Source organism: Sipha flava, unplaced genomic scaffold (genome assembly GCF_003268045.1).
Source record: "Sipha flava isolate LNK unplaced genomic scaffold, YSA_version1 217_pilon_pilon, whole genome shotgun sequence".
Lineage (NCBI taxonomy): Eukaryota > Metazoa > Arthropoda > Insecta > Hemiptera > Aphididae > Sipha > Sipha flava.
In genome coordinates, this window is record NW_020272843.1 from 1,816,438 (window position 1) to 1,838,087 (window position 21,650).

Sequence of the window (21,650 nt, forward strand, 5' to 3'; positions counted from 1 at the left end):
ATTGGTTTTCAATAGATTTCAAATAAATGTATAAATAAATAAATGCTGCTTAGGTTGAAATTATAATATACGATAGTGTAAATTATAACGTTTTCTCAATGTATTTCTTCTTTTATTTTTTCATATTCAGTAGCAAATATATTGACGTTGTATATACCTGATGATTAATTTTTTATTTGAAACCGGTTGTATACTCGTATTACAAATATAATAATACTCCAGTTTAAGCGTTTACTTTTTTGTATATTAGTTTACGAGTTTTAACAGTTTACTAAATTTTATTATAAAATAATTATTTTTATATTCTTACTTGTTATAATCTGACTTTCGTTCGGCGTGGACTAAATATCGTGACTTCACGTATAATGAACTACACTGGTACACGTGTTTTTATCAAAAACAGGACTGAGGACCTTTTAACAAACATACCAATGTGTGCTCGTGCATTTCAATATCCATGTATTTTAGGTTATAATATACGTAAAACTGAAATAAAATACTAGAATTTAAGTTTAATTATGCTCGAAAAAAAATATATATGACGTTTGGTATCATAGCAAATGAAATATTTTATTTATTAATGAAAAAATTAAATCAAAATATGAAAAACATAAGGAAAGTTTTGTAATAATTAAAATATGATAATCCGAAAATAATTTTTCTATTTCAAATAATAAACAATTTATTGGCTTAAAAAGAAAAATAAATTCGATATTCTGTTTTGGTGTAAGTGGGGCGGGGGTGTTGAAATGGATTGATAAAAGAAAACACGTGTACGCATGGGTGTTCAAAGTTATCATTAGGACTAGGATTCATATGCATATGGTTGGAACACGATTGCGCAAAATATGTGCAAAACGATTGCGCCCCGATCCATTTTTACCTGATAAAATCACAACACCATTGCGCACCAAATAATAATATGAGTAATTACACTGTATAATAATTTATGTATAATATAAAATAATGTATACAATACATACTTTCTAGATATAATTTTCATATACATGCTCTCAAACTTATAACCTATTAATTCAAAATTTTTCTTCCAAATTATTACAGGCTTAGGATTGTCAACTAATTATCATCGTTGGCTTGGTTAAAAATTGTTTTTTTTTCTAAATTATATCTATGCTAAATGTATATATTAACATGGTCAAAAGACCAAATTTTTTTTATTAAAAATTGTTTTTTTTTCTTTACTGATAGTCATTATTCTATATTATTATTATAACTATCATTAGCTCAATCAGCTTTTAATTTCGATTTTGAAAAAGTGCATTTAGTGAATTAATATTTTGAGTGCATGTATATGTAAATTATAGAAAGTATGTATTGTATACATTATTTTATGTTGTACATAAATTATTATACATAGTATGGTATATACACATATAATTTGATGCTCAATGGTGTTATGATTTTATCAGGTAAAGTGGGATCGGGGCACAATCGTTTTGCAAATTTTTTGCACTATCGTGGTGTAATTAGTCGGGTCGAAAAAGGAAAAATTGCACAATCGTGTTGCACCATATGCATATGTATGTTTTTTTCCTTAATTCTAAATTTATTGGATATCAGTATATCCACTATTTGGTTTATTGTCGATTAAATAGAACCATTTTTTCTTTTCCATATTTTGAACATAATACATATAATTGCATATTTATAGATTTTTGAAAATCTTGTTAATTTTATTAATTTTTAAGTTTTTATAACATTGTTAATTTTAAATGGTATTTATTTAATGAACGATTATTTTCCGAATCATCGTAAATATACTACTTATCTAATACTATATTGGTTGGATGCTCGATATAATTGTCTACACATTATTTATTGACGTACTAGTTAAAGGTCTGCACTAGCCAAAAATGTTAGACTCGGCCCGATTTCTGCTGACGTAAAAGGCCCGTTTCATAGCCACGCGTGTCGTCTATGTTCGAATTACATTATTTAAGTTCATACATGTCAAGCTGACGAGGGCACGTATGAACTTAAACAATGTAAGTTAAAAAACGCCGCGTATGAACGTTCGGCTGTGAAACGAGTCTAAAAACTTAAAGATATTTTTTAAAACAAGGCTCACCCATAACAAATGTTTTATGACTAAAATTTAAATTTTGTACAAGTATAAGATAACTTATCCTATTAGTATATTTAGTATAATTTTATATGTTTATTTTTTCAAGTATATTTTCGACCTGGGCTTTATCCGGGCTCCGTATGCCCGTGTACTTCGATATATCTGTTCATGACCGTAATCAGTAGTGTGGACGTGCTTGTTGTTAGTGCATCACTTATCTTATATTTTCAATTTACGTTAAGGATGTTGTGAAATACATGCAGTGATAGTATTGATGATTAGGACAAATTAAAATATTAAATCTATAATGAATTTTTACAATTTGGGTTGTACTACCACTAAGACAATTGGCATTCAGAAAAATCTCAAAAAATGCGAAAAAGAAAGTGGTGTTATTTTTGCAAAAGTAAAAATTAACTAAGGACCTGAAGTAAAATATGTTAGCATAATACTATGGTAGGAACTGAGATACCTGTGTTAACTAAGGAATTATTGTGTAATCTCACTGACTTGGTTGATTTTATTCGGATAATTTTGATTATTTCAGTTATATAATTTACAAACATTTATTAAATCAATGAAAGATATATGACACGAAAATGTAATTTTAAATTAATAAATCAATAACTTATGAAATTAATATAATTTGCTTCTTGAAAAAATGAATATTCTAGAACAAAATTGGCCCGAAAGTTGAAATTCTTGGCATTCCAAAAATTATTAATGAAGATTACAAGAACAAAGAACAGATTTTCACATCTGTGAATGTCAAAATTAATGTTAAAACTATTTTTCAAGTTTAATTTAAATATAGTAACGAGACGATTAAGATTATGGCTAAATTAACTCTCAAATAATTCAAGAGAAAATGTATTGAATCACGAGGAAAAACAAACTAACATGTAATATGGTGGATGCTAATTGGAAAAAATCATGCAACTCGTATTTACAAAAAAAAAAAAAAAAATACTTAACACAATTCAATAGATTTTTTTTTTTTAAATGAAAGTCTGTGATCCGTCATTCTTGCTAAAAATGTTTGAAGTTCGGAAACTCTAAAAAATGTATAAAAAAAAAATTAAAATGCAAATACTAATAAGTAGATAGTTATCTCCAACTGAATTATCAACATTGTTTACAATAGTATACAATAGTATAATCGTATAATGGTAAATTATATTTTATTTCTATCATGGAAAAAAAATTAACAGTTATTTAAATTATAGAACTGATTTTTCCGATTATTTTTCCGAATATATACTTATAAAAATAATATCATTGGTAATTATATCAATATAATTTGTTGTAATATTAGGAGTATAAATACACACTTTAATGAGTGGCTTTTATACCTCAAAAATTATGCTAAGTTTAAGGACATTGATGTTGGTGTACTTCCAGAAAAATGGCATAATGTTTAATCTTGTTATAATGTGATATATGGTTTCTATTATCATCCATAAAAAGTAAATACAATTATGGTGTGATGATTTTTCTTTAACACTACTTATGTGTAAATTTTAATAATAATTTTTTCATACTTTCTAATATTTAAAAGTTCTATTTATCAAATATTAAAATGCCAATTAATTTAGTATGTATGTATAGGTCACCCGATACTAATAGTGATAACTTTCAAAATAATATTAAAAAATAAATTGATGGATGCCAATTAAATATATTTTAACGATGTTTACCGGTGAACATTAATAGTAGTCAGTGTACAGGAAAATAATATACATCTAAGTCCGTTCCTTAAAAGTGGACAAATTTCTTATGTACATTTTTACGAGTGCATGTAAATTCCACCCAAAATGAACTACAGGTAAAATAACGTACACATAAATTTCGCCAAAAAAAAAAAAATAAAAATAAAAATAAAAAAATACAGGTAAAGAAACGTACAGGTAAATTCTACCCGAAAAAATTAATAATTAATAAGCACATCATACATGTAAGTTTCCTTTAGAAAATTTAAAATTGTCTAACACAAAAAGTATATTTCCATGTTCTGTTTCTATAAATTGAGTCATTATAACATATAAGCACATAAGACTCTAGGACATATACTAAACACAATTTATAATATTTCCCATTATTAAATCCAGAATATGTGGCAAAGCTGATAAGATATGACATGATTGACGATTGTCGACTAAGATACGATTGTTCCGTATTCGTTTGAACATTTTATGATTTTCTAATTCTATAACACGCCGCGTCGCGAACTGTACGGTCGCGTAGTAGTCACGGGACGCTTAGTTTAAAAATATTTATTTTTTCGGGCGGAATTTATTAACTTTATATTGATTTGCATGTATATTATAATTTATTATCGACATTTTTTTTTAAATTTTTTTTTTAATTTTTAAATAACTGCCTACTTATATAAAATATTAATTTTAGCGCAAATGCTATGTTATTTTTACATCTTTGGCGCTTATGTCATACAGCCGAATTTACAATAGGTACCCCCATTTTTACAATAGATTTCTGATGGACCGTAACCATTCTTGTTTAGATCATATATTTATTAATTTAAATGAAAATTTAACAAATAAAACTAATGCTAATTGATATAATTGTTCATTTTAAAATGTGTGTTTCAATACCTGATAAACGGTTAGGTAATGAATTATAAATAAATCATAATTATAATTGTTGATAATAATATTCGATGATTAAATAATTGAAAATGTTTACAAGTAATAACATTGATCCAATTGTATCTATATTAGTTAGCAAAAAATTAACTAATATTAATAATACTAGTAATATTAATAAATGTCATAACGTTTTCGATAAAATAAAAAGTAATGCAATCGATAAATTCACAACCTATATGATAGTAAAGGACAAAAATAAGTTTTTAAAGGAATATATGGTAAATTAATTGTTAAGTTTAACCCGCCGTAAACAGCATCCTTCAATGAAGCTTAAAAATACCCGAAATAATTTAACGATAGTGTGTCATAATAAAAAATATAACAATACTTTTACAACAATTGTAAGATTAGCAAAATTGAAATATTAAGAATACAAACTAAAAAATCCAGTTAACATGACAACTAATAAATAAATTAATCGATTTTAAAGATACATCTAAAGATGAAATCATCAAATTGAAAATTAATAATCGTTAAATAAGTTTTAAGAATGATCCAATAATAGCATCCAACGCGTTAAATAACTTCTTTATAAATATTGGGAAAAAATATATTACTTAAAATAATTATAACTGAAATAAATCAGGAACATAAACATATTTTCTTTAATAATGTTTACAAAAAAAAATTAGAGTCGTCAGATGTGTTTGATATTATTTAATACCTTAAAGGACGACATAGTAGCGGGTTTCGATAAAATAGCTATTAACATTTTTAAACGTATAAGAAATTTTACAGTGCATCATCTAGTTTACTTGTTTAATTTATGTATTCATTGAAGTATGATTATTTAAAAATGGCTGATTTTAAACCTATATTAAAATTGGTTATTAATAAAATATGAATTATTATGGGTCAATATCTATGATGAGTAATATTTTTATGACATTTAAAAAATTATTAAAGATCGTTAATTTCTTATAAAAAATAATTTAGTATCATAAATTATATTACCATAGAAACTCATGGTTTCGTCAATGATAAAATCTGCAATCCACAAAACTGTAAAATAATTAAAAAAGTTAATAAAACTCATTATTTAGGTGTTAAATTTGACAAGAACATAAAATACAACTTTCTATATAAGTAATATATTATTAGTATATATTAGTATTATTATAGTATATATTAGTAATCTAACCTAACCTAACTAAGATTTATAACTTATAAATAGGTTAACCTACAAAATATAGTACCTAAACGAACTATGAAAACAGTGTACTCTATACTGTAATATCAAATTTGCTATTGGTCTTTTAGTATGAGATGGCATTCCAGATAACATATTAAATACACTAATATGTAAATTAAAATAATATTGTTAAAAATTGTTTAAATAAATTATTTTCCGAGGATCTACGACTGAAATCTACAAAGAATTTGTTATATTGTTAGTACCAAGTCCGTGAGTGTTTCTACCCCCCCCCCCCACATTTAGGACTTTTTTACATACGGAATTTAGTAATTAGTAATTTACAAATAATATATCTAGTCCTTATTCTATACAATTTAAACTAACTTAAAAATTCATACATAGTTATCTATTTTTGTTTTAACATCATCAAATTTCCCCACTTAAAAATTTTTTTTTATTGAATTTTCATGCATTTTCTACCTACTGTCAATTATCGTTGTAAATGTAGCCATCAATATAATACATTGTTACTAACAAGTCAGTTGTTTAAATTATTCAGAGATTTGTTGACATTTATTGATTTTCGATCATGCATATTCCAACGTGTATTTTTTTATTGACATTTTATCTCATATAAAATATATAATTTTGAATTCCCCCCTTTCACGAGACGATTTTTATGCACGGGTTTGTCCAATACGGTACTAATAAAAAAAAAAAAATGTTTTTATATACTTAATTACAAAATTAAAAAAATAAAAATTATCATGCATTAAGTAACAAAAGAGGATTGAAATATAATAATTTACCAGGCAAGTATATCAATTAAATTTCTGTGGATTATTTAAAACCAAATTTCTAAAATTCTTAAATTTTTTGGTAAAAATATTAATTTTAAATACTTAGAAGTATTTATATTTATCCTTGGAATTATAAAATGGCGTGTATTTTTATATTAACTAATAAATTAATGTAATATATTTATCGTTAATATTTGCTCTTCATAAAATATTATTTGATATCAATACTACTTGTTTATATTAAAATTTATTAATTTTATCATATATATTATAATTTTATTTATTATTATTTAGTGATAATCTTTATCCCAAACAAGTATATATACGTGTATACGTAAGGAACATCAAATCTATATTTATGAATAATATCTAATCTGTATTATATATGTTTGGTGGTCTAATAAATAAGAATATAAAATAACGATAATAGTATTGAAGTCCACAACATATCGATACCCTTTAAAGATAGACAATCTACACCTGAATTGTATAAATATATATGTAGTTCAAAAATATGTTATTAATATCAATTTATAAAATTCAAATGGAAAATTATCTAGTTTATAACATGGCTTAAAATATATTTGAATTATTTTTATTAAATATAATTAATTTCATGTGTATTTTAAACTGTGTTTAGGTCGTCTAAAATACCTTAAAACCTTTGGTTACGTAATAATGTACAATTATTTATTTTGGGGGATGAAAAACGAACGTTGTGAAGAATTATTGTTTAATTCGAGCAATTTTAGCATATTTTAGCGTCAATATCTGTGGAAAGATACGCGTTTATTTATTATATTATGTTATGATCAATTTAAATCCAGAACAAGTTGTCCTATGCGCGAAATTTTAAGATGTTGTTTCATCGGTAAAATTACGTACTATACCGCACGTCTACGATGAAATATCGTCAAATTTGTGAACAGTACATCGCTGCTTGGTAGATCTGTTTTTTAAATTCATTCAGCCGGAACAAACCGAAACCGACTAATCGCATAAGAATGTATTTTGCTGTTGTCCGACTTAAAAACTCGAAACGTTACAGATACAAGTTAACAAGCAAACACAAATTTTACAACAATATAAAACGTGATTATAATGAGTTAGCTCAGGAGCATATCGTGCGCCTGAACCATTCGTTATAGATTTATGTACATATGTTTTATATTTATATATATGATTATATTATTTGCACGTCTTATATTGTGTAGCACATAAACACTGCGTATTTTAGGCGAGTCGTGAAAGACTGCAATACAATATGAAACATATTTCTGGAGCTATTTATCATTTTAAAATCATATTTACAGATGTATTAACACGTAATATTATACGAGTAGAAGGTGAGTACTGTAGTGTCGTAGGTATAATATACAATTGTAATATTAAGCTGCTAAATATTTTTAGAAAACTTATTTCTCATTTTTTGCAATGATAAGGTGAAATTTTAAAACACCAATGGTTACAATTTGTTTTACGAATTTCAATGTCAACATAAGTGTACACTATTTGCGTTACTTGAAAGTTATTCTGAATGTTATATTCACTAATAGGTACCATTTATTTTTATCGACACTCACATTGAAACATACTACGTTTATCTCTTGTGACCTGTATCTAATTTAAACTTATGAAATTAACCAAAATTATATGTAGTGCGTTTATAAATATCGTAATTATTTTATAAACACGACATTTTCATTGAAATGTCAAACATATTTAAGAGCTTGCATTTACGTTAAAACTCAAGTACATGGTATAAGCTAAAAATTAGTGAATTGTGGGATAATAAAACAATTCGAACAATAAAAGTACGGTAATAATAATGGATTCATAATAAAAAAAAACGCTAAGTAAGGATGCTTATTATTCCAAAAACTAATACCTAATTACGTTGTTATTTCGTATGATACATCACAATAACTTATTGCTTTTGAATCCAACGCACATCAGCGTTAACATAATGACTTAATTAACATACGAATATTAATATTTTTACTTTCTACTGTTCCGATGAAATTTTCGAAAAAAAATAGTTTTAATAAATCTGCTTCAAATATACATGAACGTAATATATAAAATATTTTTTTATAAATATAAATATTGTACATTATTGAGCTTTAAACGTTTACCCAAGTTCAAACTGATCCCTCAATTAAAAACTCATATACAAGTATGTTAAAGTTAACATCACATTTTTTGTTTGGGTACGCATAAAGAATCTGGATATACCAAATACTTTATCTGCATTACAGAAAGTAATACGTTAATGTAAGTAATGAATTATAGTAAATCATGTTGTGGGCTATAAAAATGAAAAATGTAATCAGTGGTAACGTATTAATTACAGCTATAAGTTATAATAAGAGTAGTTTAACATAAACTTTAGTAAAAATGTCGATACAATATAATATTTTTATAATTCATGTTTTCTTGTTCTTTGAAACTATAACTAGCATAACTTTACAATAACTTTGCACTTTTACCGTATATGTCACTTGGGACGCACTTATGCTGAATAATGTATTAAAGAACAGTATTGCACATAATAAATATATTATTGTCTTTGTGATAAGCCCATTATTAATTAAGGTTTTAATGTTTATATTGATTAATCTAAAATAAAAGAGATAAAAGTCAATTTTTATCAAAAGTGCTCTATATATTATGTAATTCTTAATACTTGAATAACAAATTAATAATATTATATTATTATTATTATTATTACTATAAATAAATTATACACGTATTTACAGCACGGTATATACTCACGAAAAACATATTTCAATAAAAATTTGAATTTATACGTTTATTTTAAAAACTTTTCATAATAAATGTATTGCTCAAATAAACAATAATTAGCAAATAATTTGTAAAAAATTCTTTATATCTACATCATTGATAACACCAATGACAACTTCAGCCTTGAGTTCCAAATTATTTGACAAAACTTTTTCTTTAGTTATTCAGTACGTTTAAAGTCCGGGAAAATACGTATATCATTTTGCTCGTATAAACGCACACATAAATAATAAACAACGTTATTTTCTCTTTTGGAGGAATAATGAAATATTACGTGGATTTCAATAAATTTACGATGAAACAAGTCACATCATGAGAAATTCTAAGTAATGTTTACCCTAGGCGGCCCTCAATCGGTTAAAAAGTTACTGAAAAAGCAATAAAAATAATCGAATGAGTGTCGATCAACAAAACGTATCGTTAAGCGTACAGGGTTGCAGTAATACACACTGGTCGTTCTAAGACAAACAGTTATAATAAACAAATCATTGTTATTACGGCTGTTATGCGTGGACGTAAGATAAAATGCTCAAACTTTTATAGTTTTACTTTTGTCTATTTCGTACACTATAATATAAATTCTTTACCCTCACCTTCTTTCCCAACCCTATACGAGCTAAAAACATAGTGTTTTCGTCCTCCGCCATCACACATGTGGTCCGGTTTACTAACAATTGTTCGCACACACCTTATTACGCACGTATCACCTTCGACTTCATCCGTTCATCACAACGACGACTTTCGTCTCGCTCACTTTCATACCACGTTCATTTTCACGATACCTCTCAATGATTCTGTTTCATCACTACTCTAATAATATATTATAATACTGTGGTTTTGTAAAAAAAAAAATTGCTATCGGTCCTTCATCTGAACTAATAAAAACAACCATACGTTCCATATGACTTTCTGACGTTCGATTCTATAGAAAAAAGTCTGATAACTACAACTGATGATGTTCAAAAAAGGCCAAATCGGTTATTAAGACTTCGAATTAAAATTTTAGAATGATCAGCTGAATAAATTTAGACACAATTTCTATTAATAAAATAAAACATTTTACATTAAAAATAAATAAACAACATTGATATATTAACGTAATTAATTAATGAACTGGTGTGTTGACAGTGATATTTGCGATAGGTTGTGTTATTTCTGAATAGAAATGGGACTGGGGGCAATATTCTTCTACGTGATACAATTGGAGACTAAACAATAACAGAGATAATTATTTTGATATTTCCCTTGAGCTTCGATGATATCATTGTAAGATTTTGGGCGCGATTCCTGCACATAAAACGTATTTGGCGGGTTCTGATGGAGATTTTGAACAGTCTGATAAGTGATGGTTATTTCCGCATTTGACATATTTGACAGTATGTGAATGTAACCCTTGCAATCGTGGCATTGCGGAGACAAGAATTTTTTTTTTTTTGTACCACCTCTATTTTAATATTATTGTAGATAATTCAATTAAATTTAGGCAATTCACTATTAATAACGAATACTTTTTAATCAATCCGAAATAAAGACAATGGTTATTCTGTGATACTATGTACTACATTCGTGAGCCATATTTGTGAAACAGACTTGAATATCAACAACAATTGTAGTAGTACCTGATAAATACCAAGTACGTTTCGTAAGGTTTAGGTGAGTTTTGATTGATATCTTATCGCATAGGTACAAATATTAACTAAACTATAATTAGTGCACTTATGTACTAATTATAAATTTTCGGTAGTCATGAAATTTTTAGTTATTTTATAACATAAGCACATTAATAATACGATAAAAAAAACAACTTTGGAGTGGCATGGTATCCGTATGAAATCGATTTCTAAAAAATAATTAATTAAGAGAGTCGGGTCGCTGAAGAGAGTCGTTTGACGTAAATTAATTTTTATTTAAATTAAATTTATGTAGTATGTTTATTAAAAATCATAAATTCGTGATATATTATCAGTTATTATCAAGAGAAGGAAATATTCACATATCGACAGAATGTAGCTATTATACATGAACAAAATTTAAAATCATATATTTATTTTAAATTAATTGCTTTTATCACGAGATAAACGGAAATCTCATCTATAAGCAAATTGTAGCTTATGGTGTTTAGCGTATAAAAGGCGAAAGTACATATTATACCGTCTTCATAGTTTCACGGTTTGCGGAAAGTTAACCATTTCTTTAACAGGTAATTGCATATAGAGAACGTCAGAATCAATATGTATTTTACAGTTATTTTAATATGAATTATTTCTGTTTTCTTAAAAATTTACGAATAAGTGAATAAAAAATTTAGTTTTAGTTTTTGATTTACAGAATTTTTTCAACGCTATACATGAAACAATATCGAATAATATTTTTTATTTTTAGATTACTTTTTAATAATATTTTAATACTATATTCTAGGTGATCCATATAGTAATTGATCGTGGTTAATATCTATAAAAAAAAAAAAAACGGACAATGGCTTCAAAAGAAAGTAAGTAAAATATAATTAAATTTGAATTTAAATCTTTTCTTCAGTATCATTACCGATTTTGTTGCATTTTACATTTCAGCAATCGAATTCTCGAAAGATTTTTTGCTTGGAACAGCATCCAGTGCATATCAAATAGAAGGAGGATGGGATGCTGATGGTAAGTCGTGATATGTGTGTTATGGCTGGATATATCATTAAAGGTTTAAAAATAATTATAAAACACATATTTCATAGTATACAGGTATTATTCAATAAACCGTTTTGATATAATGGAAACTGATTAAGATATTTATTTTTTTTAATTTCAAATAAAATTTTGATAATAGATTATTTTAATAAAAGTATATATTGAAAACGATTAATCGCATTAGAATATAATAAAAATGATAATTTATATAATATAGATTCTAAGCTAAGCACTAAATATTTAATACCGGAGTATTTGTTCTTTATATCTTTGTTTTCGTTTCTTTAAAAATTTCTTTCGTGAAAATGAACAGAGAAACATTAACTGGTAACAAAATGCACCTAAAAAGATTTTTATATGATCGGTTTTGAATTTTTCTATATTTTAACAATCACAACAATAAAGTTAGTAAAATTAATTACGGTGAAAAATATATTCAGTTGTAATTCTTAGAAATCCGCTATAGAGGTGCCTTCATAATTATGGGAAGTTCATTGTATATTTTACACATCAAGCAAACTGCACTTCGATATTATAGACAAATAGCAGTGAAACAAAAAAAAAATTATATTCTTATCTTACAGGCAAGTCTCCCAACATTTGGGACGACTATTTCCACAACAAAATCACCAAGCTTGAGAAACCCTTAATTACCAGAACAGCTGGAAATAAGAAATCTGCCGTTTTCGGAACGAACTTTGCTGATAAAAACAGTTCCAAACCGACGTACATCGTCAACGGAGACATCGCGTGCGATTCCTACCACAAGGTCGACGAAGACGTTAAGAATTTAGTCAAACTCGGAGTATGTAAAAATATGATAATATTACGAGAATTTTTTTTTTTTTTATTAAATTTATATTTATTTATGCACAGTTGCAATATCGCTTATTTTTATTTTACGAACTGCATGCTGAAAAAAAATGAACGACTTAATTTTATGTTTCATTTTAATTCGTCATAATACGAGTATAAGTGTCTTGAATCTTATGAGCACCGCATATAAGTGCTTTTGAATATTATCTTCATCAACGATAATCGACAGTGGATAATAATTACGACTGTTAAAATTCTCGCAAATGTTTTCCAGGTGGACTTCTACAGGTTCTCCATAAGCTGGGCGAGAGTATTGCCCCAAGGAGATGATCGATCACCTAATGTAAAAGGAATAGAATATTACAAAACGTTGATTGACAAGCTTGTAGAAAACAATATTCAACCAGTGGTAACGTATTTTATATAATATTATACTAATATAATAGAAATGATAATTGATTTATTTCTTGTTGAGAAACGGTCATGAGCATCGAAAACTGCGCAAAAATATAGACTCATAAAATAGTAAGATTTCCAAACTAAACTGTAAAATCAATTATAATAATAATATCAATATTTATGTAAGAAATTTCCAAAACTAAATCGATCGCGGGTACGATACATCGGTAATAAAATAAAGTACAGAAAATGAACCAATAAAACAAAATATAATTTTAACGATCAAATATGTTATGTATTATAATTTATGCTCCACAAAAGATTGCGATCTATTAGATTTTTCGAACTTATTACACAACTGATTCAACAAGATTCGGTGATATTATATAATTATCATTCTATAAAAGCATTCAGGAGATCCACCGATTTGTATATATTGTAATTGCCATATCGTAACAAATCTGTAACATCCGAGTGAAAAAAACGCATAAGAAATTCATCCATTAGCAAATAGTATTATAGTCAAATTGATATGTTTTCAATATTACAAACAATATTCTTCGTGAAACGTAAATATAGAGCTTCCTACTAATAGTAATATAGTATAGTGATCAAATATTTGACTATTATAGTATTTATTTGTTCATTGATTGTGATCAGTTTTGCTTCGGTTATCATTAGAGCTGCGATTTCTTACGAAGCTCGTATTCTCATAAATGTGCTTCATAAATAGTTTTGAAAGAGTGTAAGCAATTTTTTTTTTCTAGTTATATTACATTTTTTGGTTTCATTTTATATTTTTCTATCCAAAGTATTTTTCACCAAAATACATATGCGTTGCATTTTTTGAGGACGTTATTCATATTGTCAAAGGAATAAAAGTGTCCGTCATGAAAATTTTAAGGGGGGTGCATCTTGCATAGTATATACACTGATTTCTAAATTATGTTTAAATTGTGTAATTTAAATATTTGAGAAAATATTTTCAAATTGTATGAAAATCCAAACTTATTTTAGTTAATTTCTTTGGCTACGAAGTCATCGAGGCTACTATAAAATCTATTTATGATAATATAATAGTACAATTAACCTACATTTTAATTGTATAATTTTTTTAATTTTTTTTTTTTTTAAAAAACCATTAATACCATTGTACAGCCACCTCGAGGCGCACATGAACAAAACCATTTTTAAGGTTTTATAGGTCATACAATCTTTAGTACAATTCACGATGTATAACTGACGTGCAAATGAGACACGTAAAGCACGTTATCATTTCCGTTATTTTTATTCAATTATTTCATTTTCCGTCTTATCACATACTTGGATACGAATTTTCAGGTAGTAATGTACCACTGGGATCTTCCATCATACATCCAAGCTTTTGGTGGTTGGGCGAACCCAAACATAGTCACCTACTTTGAAAACTACGCAAACTTTTTATACAAAACATACGGTGACAAGGTGAGTAACATAGTCATTCTATAAGTACACCAGTGGTGATGATGTGATATTTTCTCGGGGTGGGAAGGGGGTTAAGGCAATTTGACCGTAAGCTATACACATGTATATCGACTACGAATATTCGGAATTCAAGTAAAATCGAAGATATGTAAAAAAGTAGCTTTACCAGATGGAGATATTTAATTACAACGAATGAAAATAGGTGAAAAAATATATCGAGATTTAGATAAAGATTCATGAACCTAGTACTTTAATTAAAACAATACGTTGTCAATTAAAAAAAATAATCCTTCTAAAACTCAAATTGGAATAAACTTCTTTTATTTTAATATTGTATCGCGATGACTGGAGCACTTCTTCCAGTTTTTAACGTGAGCACAAAATGAAACAAACGTCAAGATACAACCAATAAGTTCCTCGTTTTTCCAAAAATATAAATAGGAATTGGATCAAAAAGAATGTACCCCTGACACATCTCATCACACGAGTAGTTGATCAATACCTTGCTCAGACCCCCGGGATGGGATAACGGGACATGTACGCATCGAGGTAGTGTCTAAAGTTATGGTAACAAACAGGTGAAATGGTGGACCACGATAAACGAGCCCAGATTCATCGTCCAAGCTTACTCCATGGACGAAGGCAAGGCACCGGCCCTCGGTTCCCAGTTCAGCGGCATCACCGATTACATGGCCGTACGTAACATAGTGCTCTCTCATGCGGCCGCGTACAGGATCTACGAAAAGTTTTACAAGAAGAAGCAGAAAGGTGAGGCACATGTCGAGGTGTTCCCATCTTTTTTAATCTGATCTCGTTTCCCACGGTTGCTAAATGCGTCTGAAAGTAACAACTTTACGGGCGCGTTTGCGACCGGTGTCGCGATCAATCGCCATAATAATATGCCTATACGTCAAAAAGTGGGCGTATAACCACAACTGTACGTGTGCTGATAGACGTTTGTTCTGCACTTTTAGGCGAGGTCAGTATATGTTTGGACACCACGGCGTACTTACCGGAAGATCCCAACAACAAAGATCATCAAGAGGCCGTCAAGAAAGCATACGATTACAACGTACTGTTCACTACATATACTATACACGCGATGCTTGATGGATTGCACAGCATAGTAATTTCAATAATATTTGTTCGCAGCTCGGAATTTTCACTCAGCCGTTGATTAATGGTGAATTCCCGAAAAGGGTTACCGATGCCATAAAGAAAGTGAACGAACGCGAGAAAATAAACATTGAACGTCTCATTCCGTTTACGGAGGAAGAAAAGAAAATCATTAAAGGTAATGTCGCATTACGTCACTTTATATATGAGCATTGTAAATTATTGCCGAAATGCATTATTGTTTTAACGACATTATTTCATAAACTCGAGTATTTGTGACGTACTCTATTGTATAATAATAGGAAAATATGCATATCCAAGGATGATCATCTTTAACTACATTAATTTTCTTAAAAATTCAAAATATTTATAACAATATCGTAATCGTTAGTTATTTTTTTACAGGATCGTTTGATTTCATATGCTTCAATTATTATTTCTCCATGATATTAAAACCAATGGACGAAGAACTATACAATAATACGACAGAACTGCAGAAAAAGGACATCGGATTGGCGGGCATATTGAACGAAGATAGCTTTAGCGATGTAAATATTAATATATATAAAGGTATTTGATATATGTAGTTTTATTAATTATTCTCTCTTTAATTTTAGACATATAGGGGTTTCACTCAGGTGATCAACTGGTTTGTTCAAAATTGTAACAACCCTAAGTTGTTTATAACTGAAAATGGTCGATATGAGGGACCTGACAAAGATGATTCTGAATTAAAAAAAATATATCATCGAGTGAGTACAAAAATGTTTATATTTCAACATGTGTTATGCATGTTAAATATCAAATACTTACTGGCTGTTATTGTATTGGACAGAGCAAATATATTTACTCCGTTCCATTATATTTGTGTGTTGTGAGATCGAACGGCTTATGGAAATGTGTTTTTGAATTTTATTTTTTTTATCTTTGCAGGGCATTTTAACGGAACTCGACAAAGCCTTGAAGAATGGTGTTAATATTATTGGATACGGCGTTTGGTCGTTTATGGATTCATTGGAATGGGAGATTGGATACTACCAGTAAGTATTATTTGTCAACATATTTTTTTTAAATTTTTATATACCATTTACTGTATCCCTATGTTTTTTCTTTTTTTTAGAAAATTCTATGGTATATATGGTGTGGACTACAGCAAAAAGGATAAACCTCGTTTTGAAAAGAACTCTTTTAATTTCTTTTTAACATTGTTCAAAGAAAGAAGAGTAGACGCTCTTGCTTACGAATAATATTAGTACATTATTTCGTAGGATCAACTATAATATTATTGTGAACATGATTATGGCAGTAGACACAATTTTAGTTCAATATCGACCACTAATGAAACATAAACAAAAATAAATGTTTGTCAAACTGGACCATTCAACGTGTGACCATTTTACAACCAACGTAAATTGACGAATACTTTGAAGGGTATAACTCTTTCAGTTGTTCAAATACAAATTCCATATCCGAGTAAATATTTTATGCTTAAATTGCAATTTTATTTGAGTGTAAATATATAAAAAAAATAAATATTTTTTTCTTGATACTTAAAATATTGTAATATTGTAATTTTATGCAAATGTAATCAATATTTTAATTCAATCACGCCGGTAATATATTTTATAACAATATAGTAATACTCTATAATAGAATTTCGAGTTTTGTTTGTTTTACCCTTTTCAAACCATTATTTCAAATAGAACAGTATGCGTAACAAAAACAATGTATCTTGTCTAACTTTTCATCAAGACGAAGATGAAAAGACAAAGCAGTTCGCCACAGTATAGTACCTATAACTGTCGGTACTGGTCGATATGACCGAAAACAAGGGAGTCTTCGTTTTACTTAAGTCATACATAGTTTTAATGAAAATGTGTGTTTCGATATGGACCAAGAATAATATTGCATTGAGATAATGCAACATCACTCTCATTTACCACCATTACACACTTTTCTGTAGGTAAATTGGTTTATTTTTATTTTTTTTGTCTCAATAATATGACAAAACACTATGCTAACATAATCTGTAAGTACACCGACGTCATCTCGGCATGGTAGTCAAGAGTTATAGAATGCATCAACTGCACTAGTTCCGGAAACTATTGTGAATGGACATGTATACACATGTATATTTATGGATCAAGGTTCTTAAATTAATTTTAGTGCCGTTAAGTTTGCACGTTATATGTATTGAAATGTTAAATTTTGAAACATCTGAGTAATAATCTGCGGATAAAAGTATATTTCTGTCATCGTCATTATTAAATTTTAGTCATTAATTTTGATTTTCGACAGTTGTAATAACGCTACAACTTTGGTAGATCGTCGCTCAAGAAATACTGTGCTACAATTGATTTGAATATGTTGCAAAACTCGATTTTGTTTAATCTAAACGCGTCTTTCACATCAAATAGTAGAACATTTCTCACGGTATTGTATTGATATACAAATATAATTATACGAGTTAATGTCCTAGTTATAAAGCATTAGTTTTAAACGTCGATTTTGGCAACTTGGTCTATTGTATAAACATTTAATTTATGTTGCATCGATAGTGAAAATTACAAATATGTTCAAATAATTCATCGATAAATAATATATGTATAAATAAATAATATATAAATTCGTTAAAACTACAAAAAAAAATATACACCTGAAGTGTTCTGTAAGCATGAATACTGTTTGATATATTCACTTATCTCGTGATGCACAAAAATTGTAGGCAACGAACCAACGTCTCGTCAGTAAGATGCGTTGCCGTATCATTGATGAACGCATTTTAATCAAATAAATTGCGTTCATTGATATGAGATATGTACAACGAATGATAATTAATGATATAATGTCTTCGTTTAAATTATGGTAATGTATGAGAAACTATCAACTAGAAATGCATCTGTATGTTGAAAACAATCATAGCGAGAGGTTAATGTGAGTGTCATAAGTGTTATATTTTTTATTTTTATTATTATTAATATTTATTTTTTTTTAAAATAACACGAAATTCCAAAATCAATAAAAATATATCAACACACATTTTAGTCTAACAATGAATGCATAATGATTTACAGTGCACGAGCATGTATGAATAAAGTATGGCATATTTAACCCGATATCAATATTTTGTGGTTCGAAAGGAATTTGATATTTTTCTTCTCATTTTTCACAATCTTCGGATGATTGGGTGAATATCATAAAGCATATAACTTAAAGTAATTAATAGGGCTGAGGAATTCTAGTACATAAAAACCTTAACATTTTTATGGACATATGCAATTAAAATATGCTCTTAAAAATGTAATATACTAACCTTAATTATATTTCTTCAAAAAAAAAAAAAGAAAAATTAAATGCTTATTTTTCTCTAAAATATTAAAATAATGCAATTGTATAATGGACAACTGAATTTCACATATTAGTTTCCTGTACACTTTGTTTTATTATCTGCCAGATCCAGAATTTTCTAACTCATATTATTAATGTTATATTCAGCGGCTTATTTTTTTTTTTTTTTTGGGTCCTAGATTGATTAAGTTACTTCAGATAGTTAAGGACGTTAATTATTTCAAGCACGGTTGGATATCAAATGTGTCACCTCAAAAATCATATTTTCGTCACGGTAGGACAATAAAAAACCCGCCTTTTGAAATATTTTTCCCCTGTTAGTCGAAATATATTTACACCAAAATCAAAAATACATAGGTTTAATAGCCTGTTACACATATTGTTTTCTTAAAAAAAAAAAAAAATGGATAATGTAGAATTTGAAGTTATCTTTAACGGCTCCTTGGAATTCATACACGTATATATAATTTTTTTGTTAAGTGGTCATTCATTATTTTTCTTTTCTAATATATCCGTATAAATCTATAAATATGAATTAGATTATAGGATATCATAGAATAAGTGATTTAGTTATATACAACGCTTTCTAAACAATTTCATCTATGACCATATGACTAAAATTACATAAAAATTTGACGTCCAATTAAATAAACATTCGTACATGATAAAAAATACAAATTTTATTTTTATTTTATATTTTTTATATTCAAATACTATTATACTATAGTTATATTTTTTTACACCTCTGATATTTTTAAAAATGAACAGTAATATAAATGAGAAGGACATTTGTTAAATACTATTTGAAAAATCCTTTCTGATAAAAATAGTGACACTTCTTGTAACAAATCTGTTGATTATTGTTTGCCTTCACGACAACTTGAAATTTCCGAATCATTTTTAAATACAGAGTATGAGGACTCTGAAATTTTAGATTTGGATAGTGATTATATTTATTGACTTCCATCACTGTTAAAAGAAAACTCAATACTTAATAAAACGGAAAATTATTAATGAAAATGCTGTAATTCCGGTTTCTTATCGCCATCGTTGACTTTTTCAGGTATTAAATTCTAAAGAAAATATATTGATTATTCAGTCACTTCCATGTACTTAATCAAATCAACCAGATTTTCAACCAATAATAGATCTTGTAGAGAATCATAATCATATACCATTCGCTGTACAGAACCACACTGGTCATGAAAATATTCCATTCATATTATCAATATGGTCTAAAAAAATAAATTAAAGTATTTTCCAGTCCACTATTTAAAACTCTAGAAGGCATTTACAAGGTAATTGGAAATATTTTTTTATTACAAAATTAGCTATTGTTAATACTAGGTTGAACGAAGATATTATTGATTTAGTTGTTTTTTAAACAAATTAGAACACACAACAAAAACAAACACCGAGAAATAATTTAATACAAAAATGTATTTTAAATTTAATTTTTTTATTGGAATAAATTCATGAAAGACATACAAATACATACTTAGTCACTAAATTTAAATATATTAATGAAAAATGTTTAGTATAAATACGCAAAAATATTAAATATTTCAGTTATTCTTAAAATAAATATACATTTACACTGTGAAGATAATAAAACAATAAATTGTGTATTATATTTTCTAGTTCTAATTAAATACCATCTAAATACCTTACATATTTATCTTACATTATTTGTCACTCGTTTTTCACACTCGAGATGTCAGGATCAAAAAAAGAGGTATGACATATCGATTTGTATGAGAATTTTGAAACATAAGCAAAGGTGACATTTATTTGTTGTTATTTTACATATATTATTAATTAAAACGGTTTTATTGTAAATTAATCATAATTAAGCAAAATTTATTTCATATTAAAAATAGAAAAATAAATTCACTTTTAAAATATTTTTCATTTGGCGACTACTGGGAGTACGGGTACTCTAATTTCCTCAACCATATCAGAAACATCCTGTATACAAAATAAATAACTTAAAAAACTTCAGTCCACTCGTTTGAAAATTCAAGACTGGGCAAGTTAATGATATTTTTATCTCAGTTAAGTTAAGTTAATTGAGAATAAGTTCAATTATGTTAACAATTAAGTTAAAAAATATCATAAACTTAACTTCATTTAATAAATTAAGTTGATTAAAAAAAAAAATATTTAAATTAAGCTCTAATTTAAGTGATATATATATAATAAAATGATATTATAAAATTTCTATTGGAAAATAGTAACACTTGGTTTCTCTGTGAACATAAAATATTTATTTCTTATTATTTACATTATTTACAAAATTACAATTTATAAATTTACCTGTGAACAAAAGAAACAATA

The 21,650-nt window shown here is 27.3% G+C and overlaps 1 protein-coding gene across 1 annotated transcript; it reads left to right on the forward strand.

Annotated features, from left to right (window-relative positions):
- Positions 1–11,584: 11,584 nt before the first annotated feature.
- On the forward strand, positions 11,585–17,498 carry LOC112682989 (lactase-phlorizin hydrolase-like). Its single transcript, XM_025553793.1, has 13 exons — positions 11,585–11,692; positions 11,911–11,983; positions 12,063–12,140; positions 12,755–12,975; positions 13,261–13,395; positions 14,727–14,849; positions 15,428–15,617; positions 15,824–15,921; positions 16,002–16,143; positions 16,371–16,513; positions 16,583–16,717; positions 16,899–17,005; positions 17,086–17,498. Exons 2-13 carry the CDS (start codon positions 11,968–11,970, stop codon positions 17,210–17,212), a joined length of 1,515 nt encoding a protein of 504 aa, XP_025409578.1. The 5' UTR covers positions 11,585–11,692; positions 11,911–11,967; the 3' UTR covers positions 17,213–17,498.
- The last annotated feature ends 4,152 nt before the right edge of the window (positions 17,499–21,650 follow it).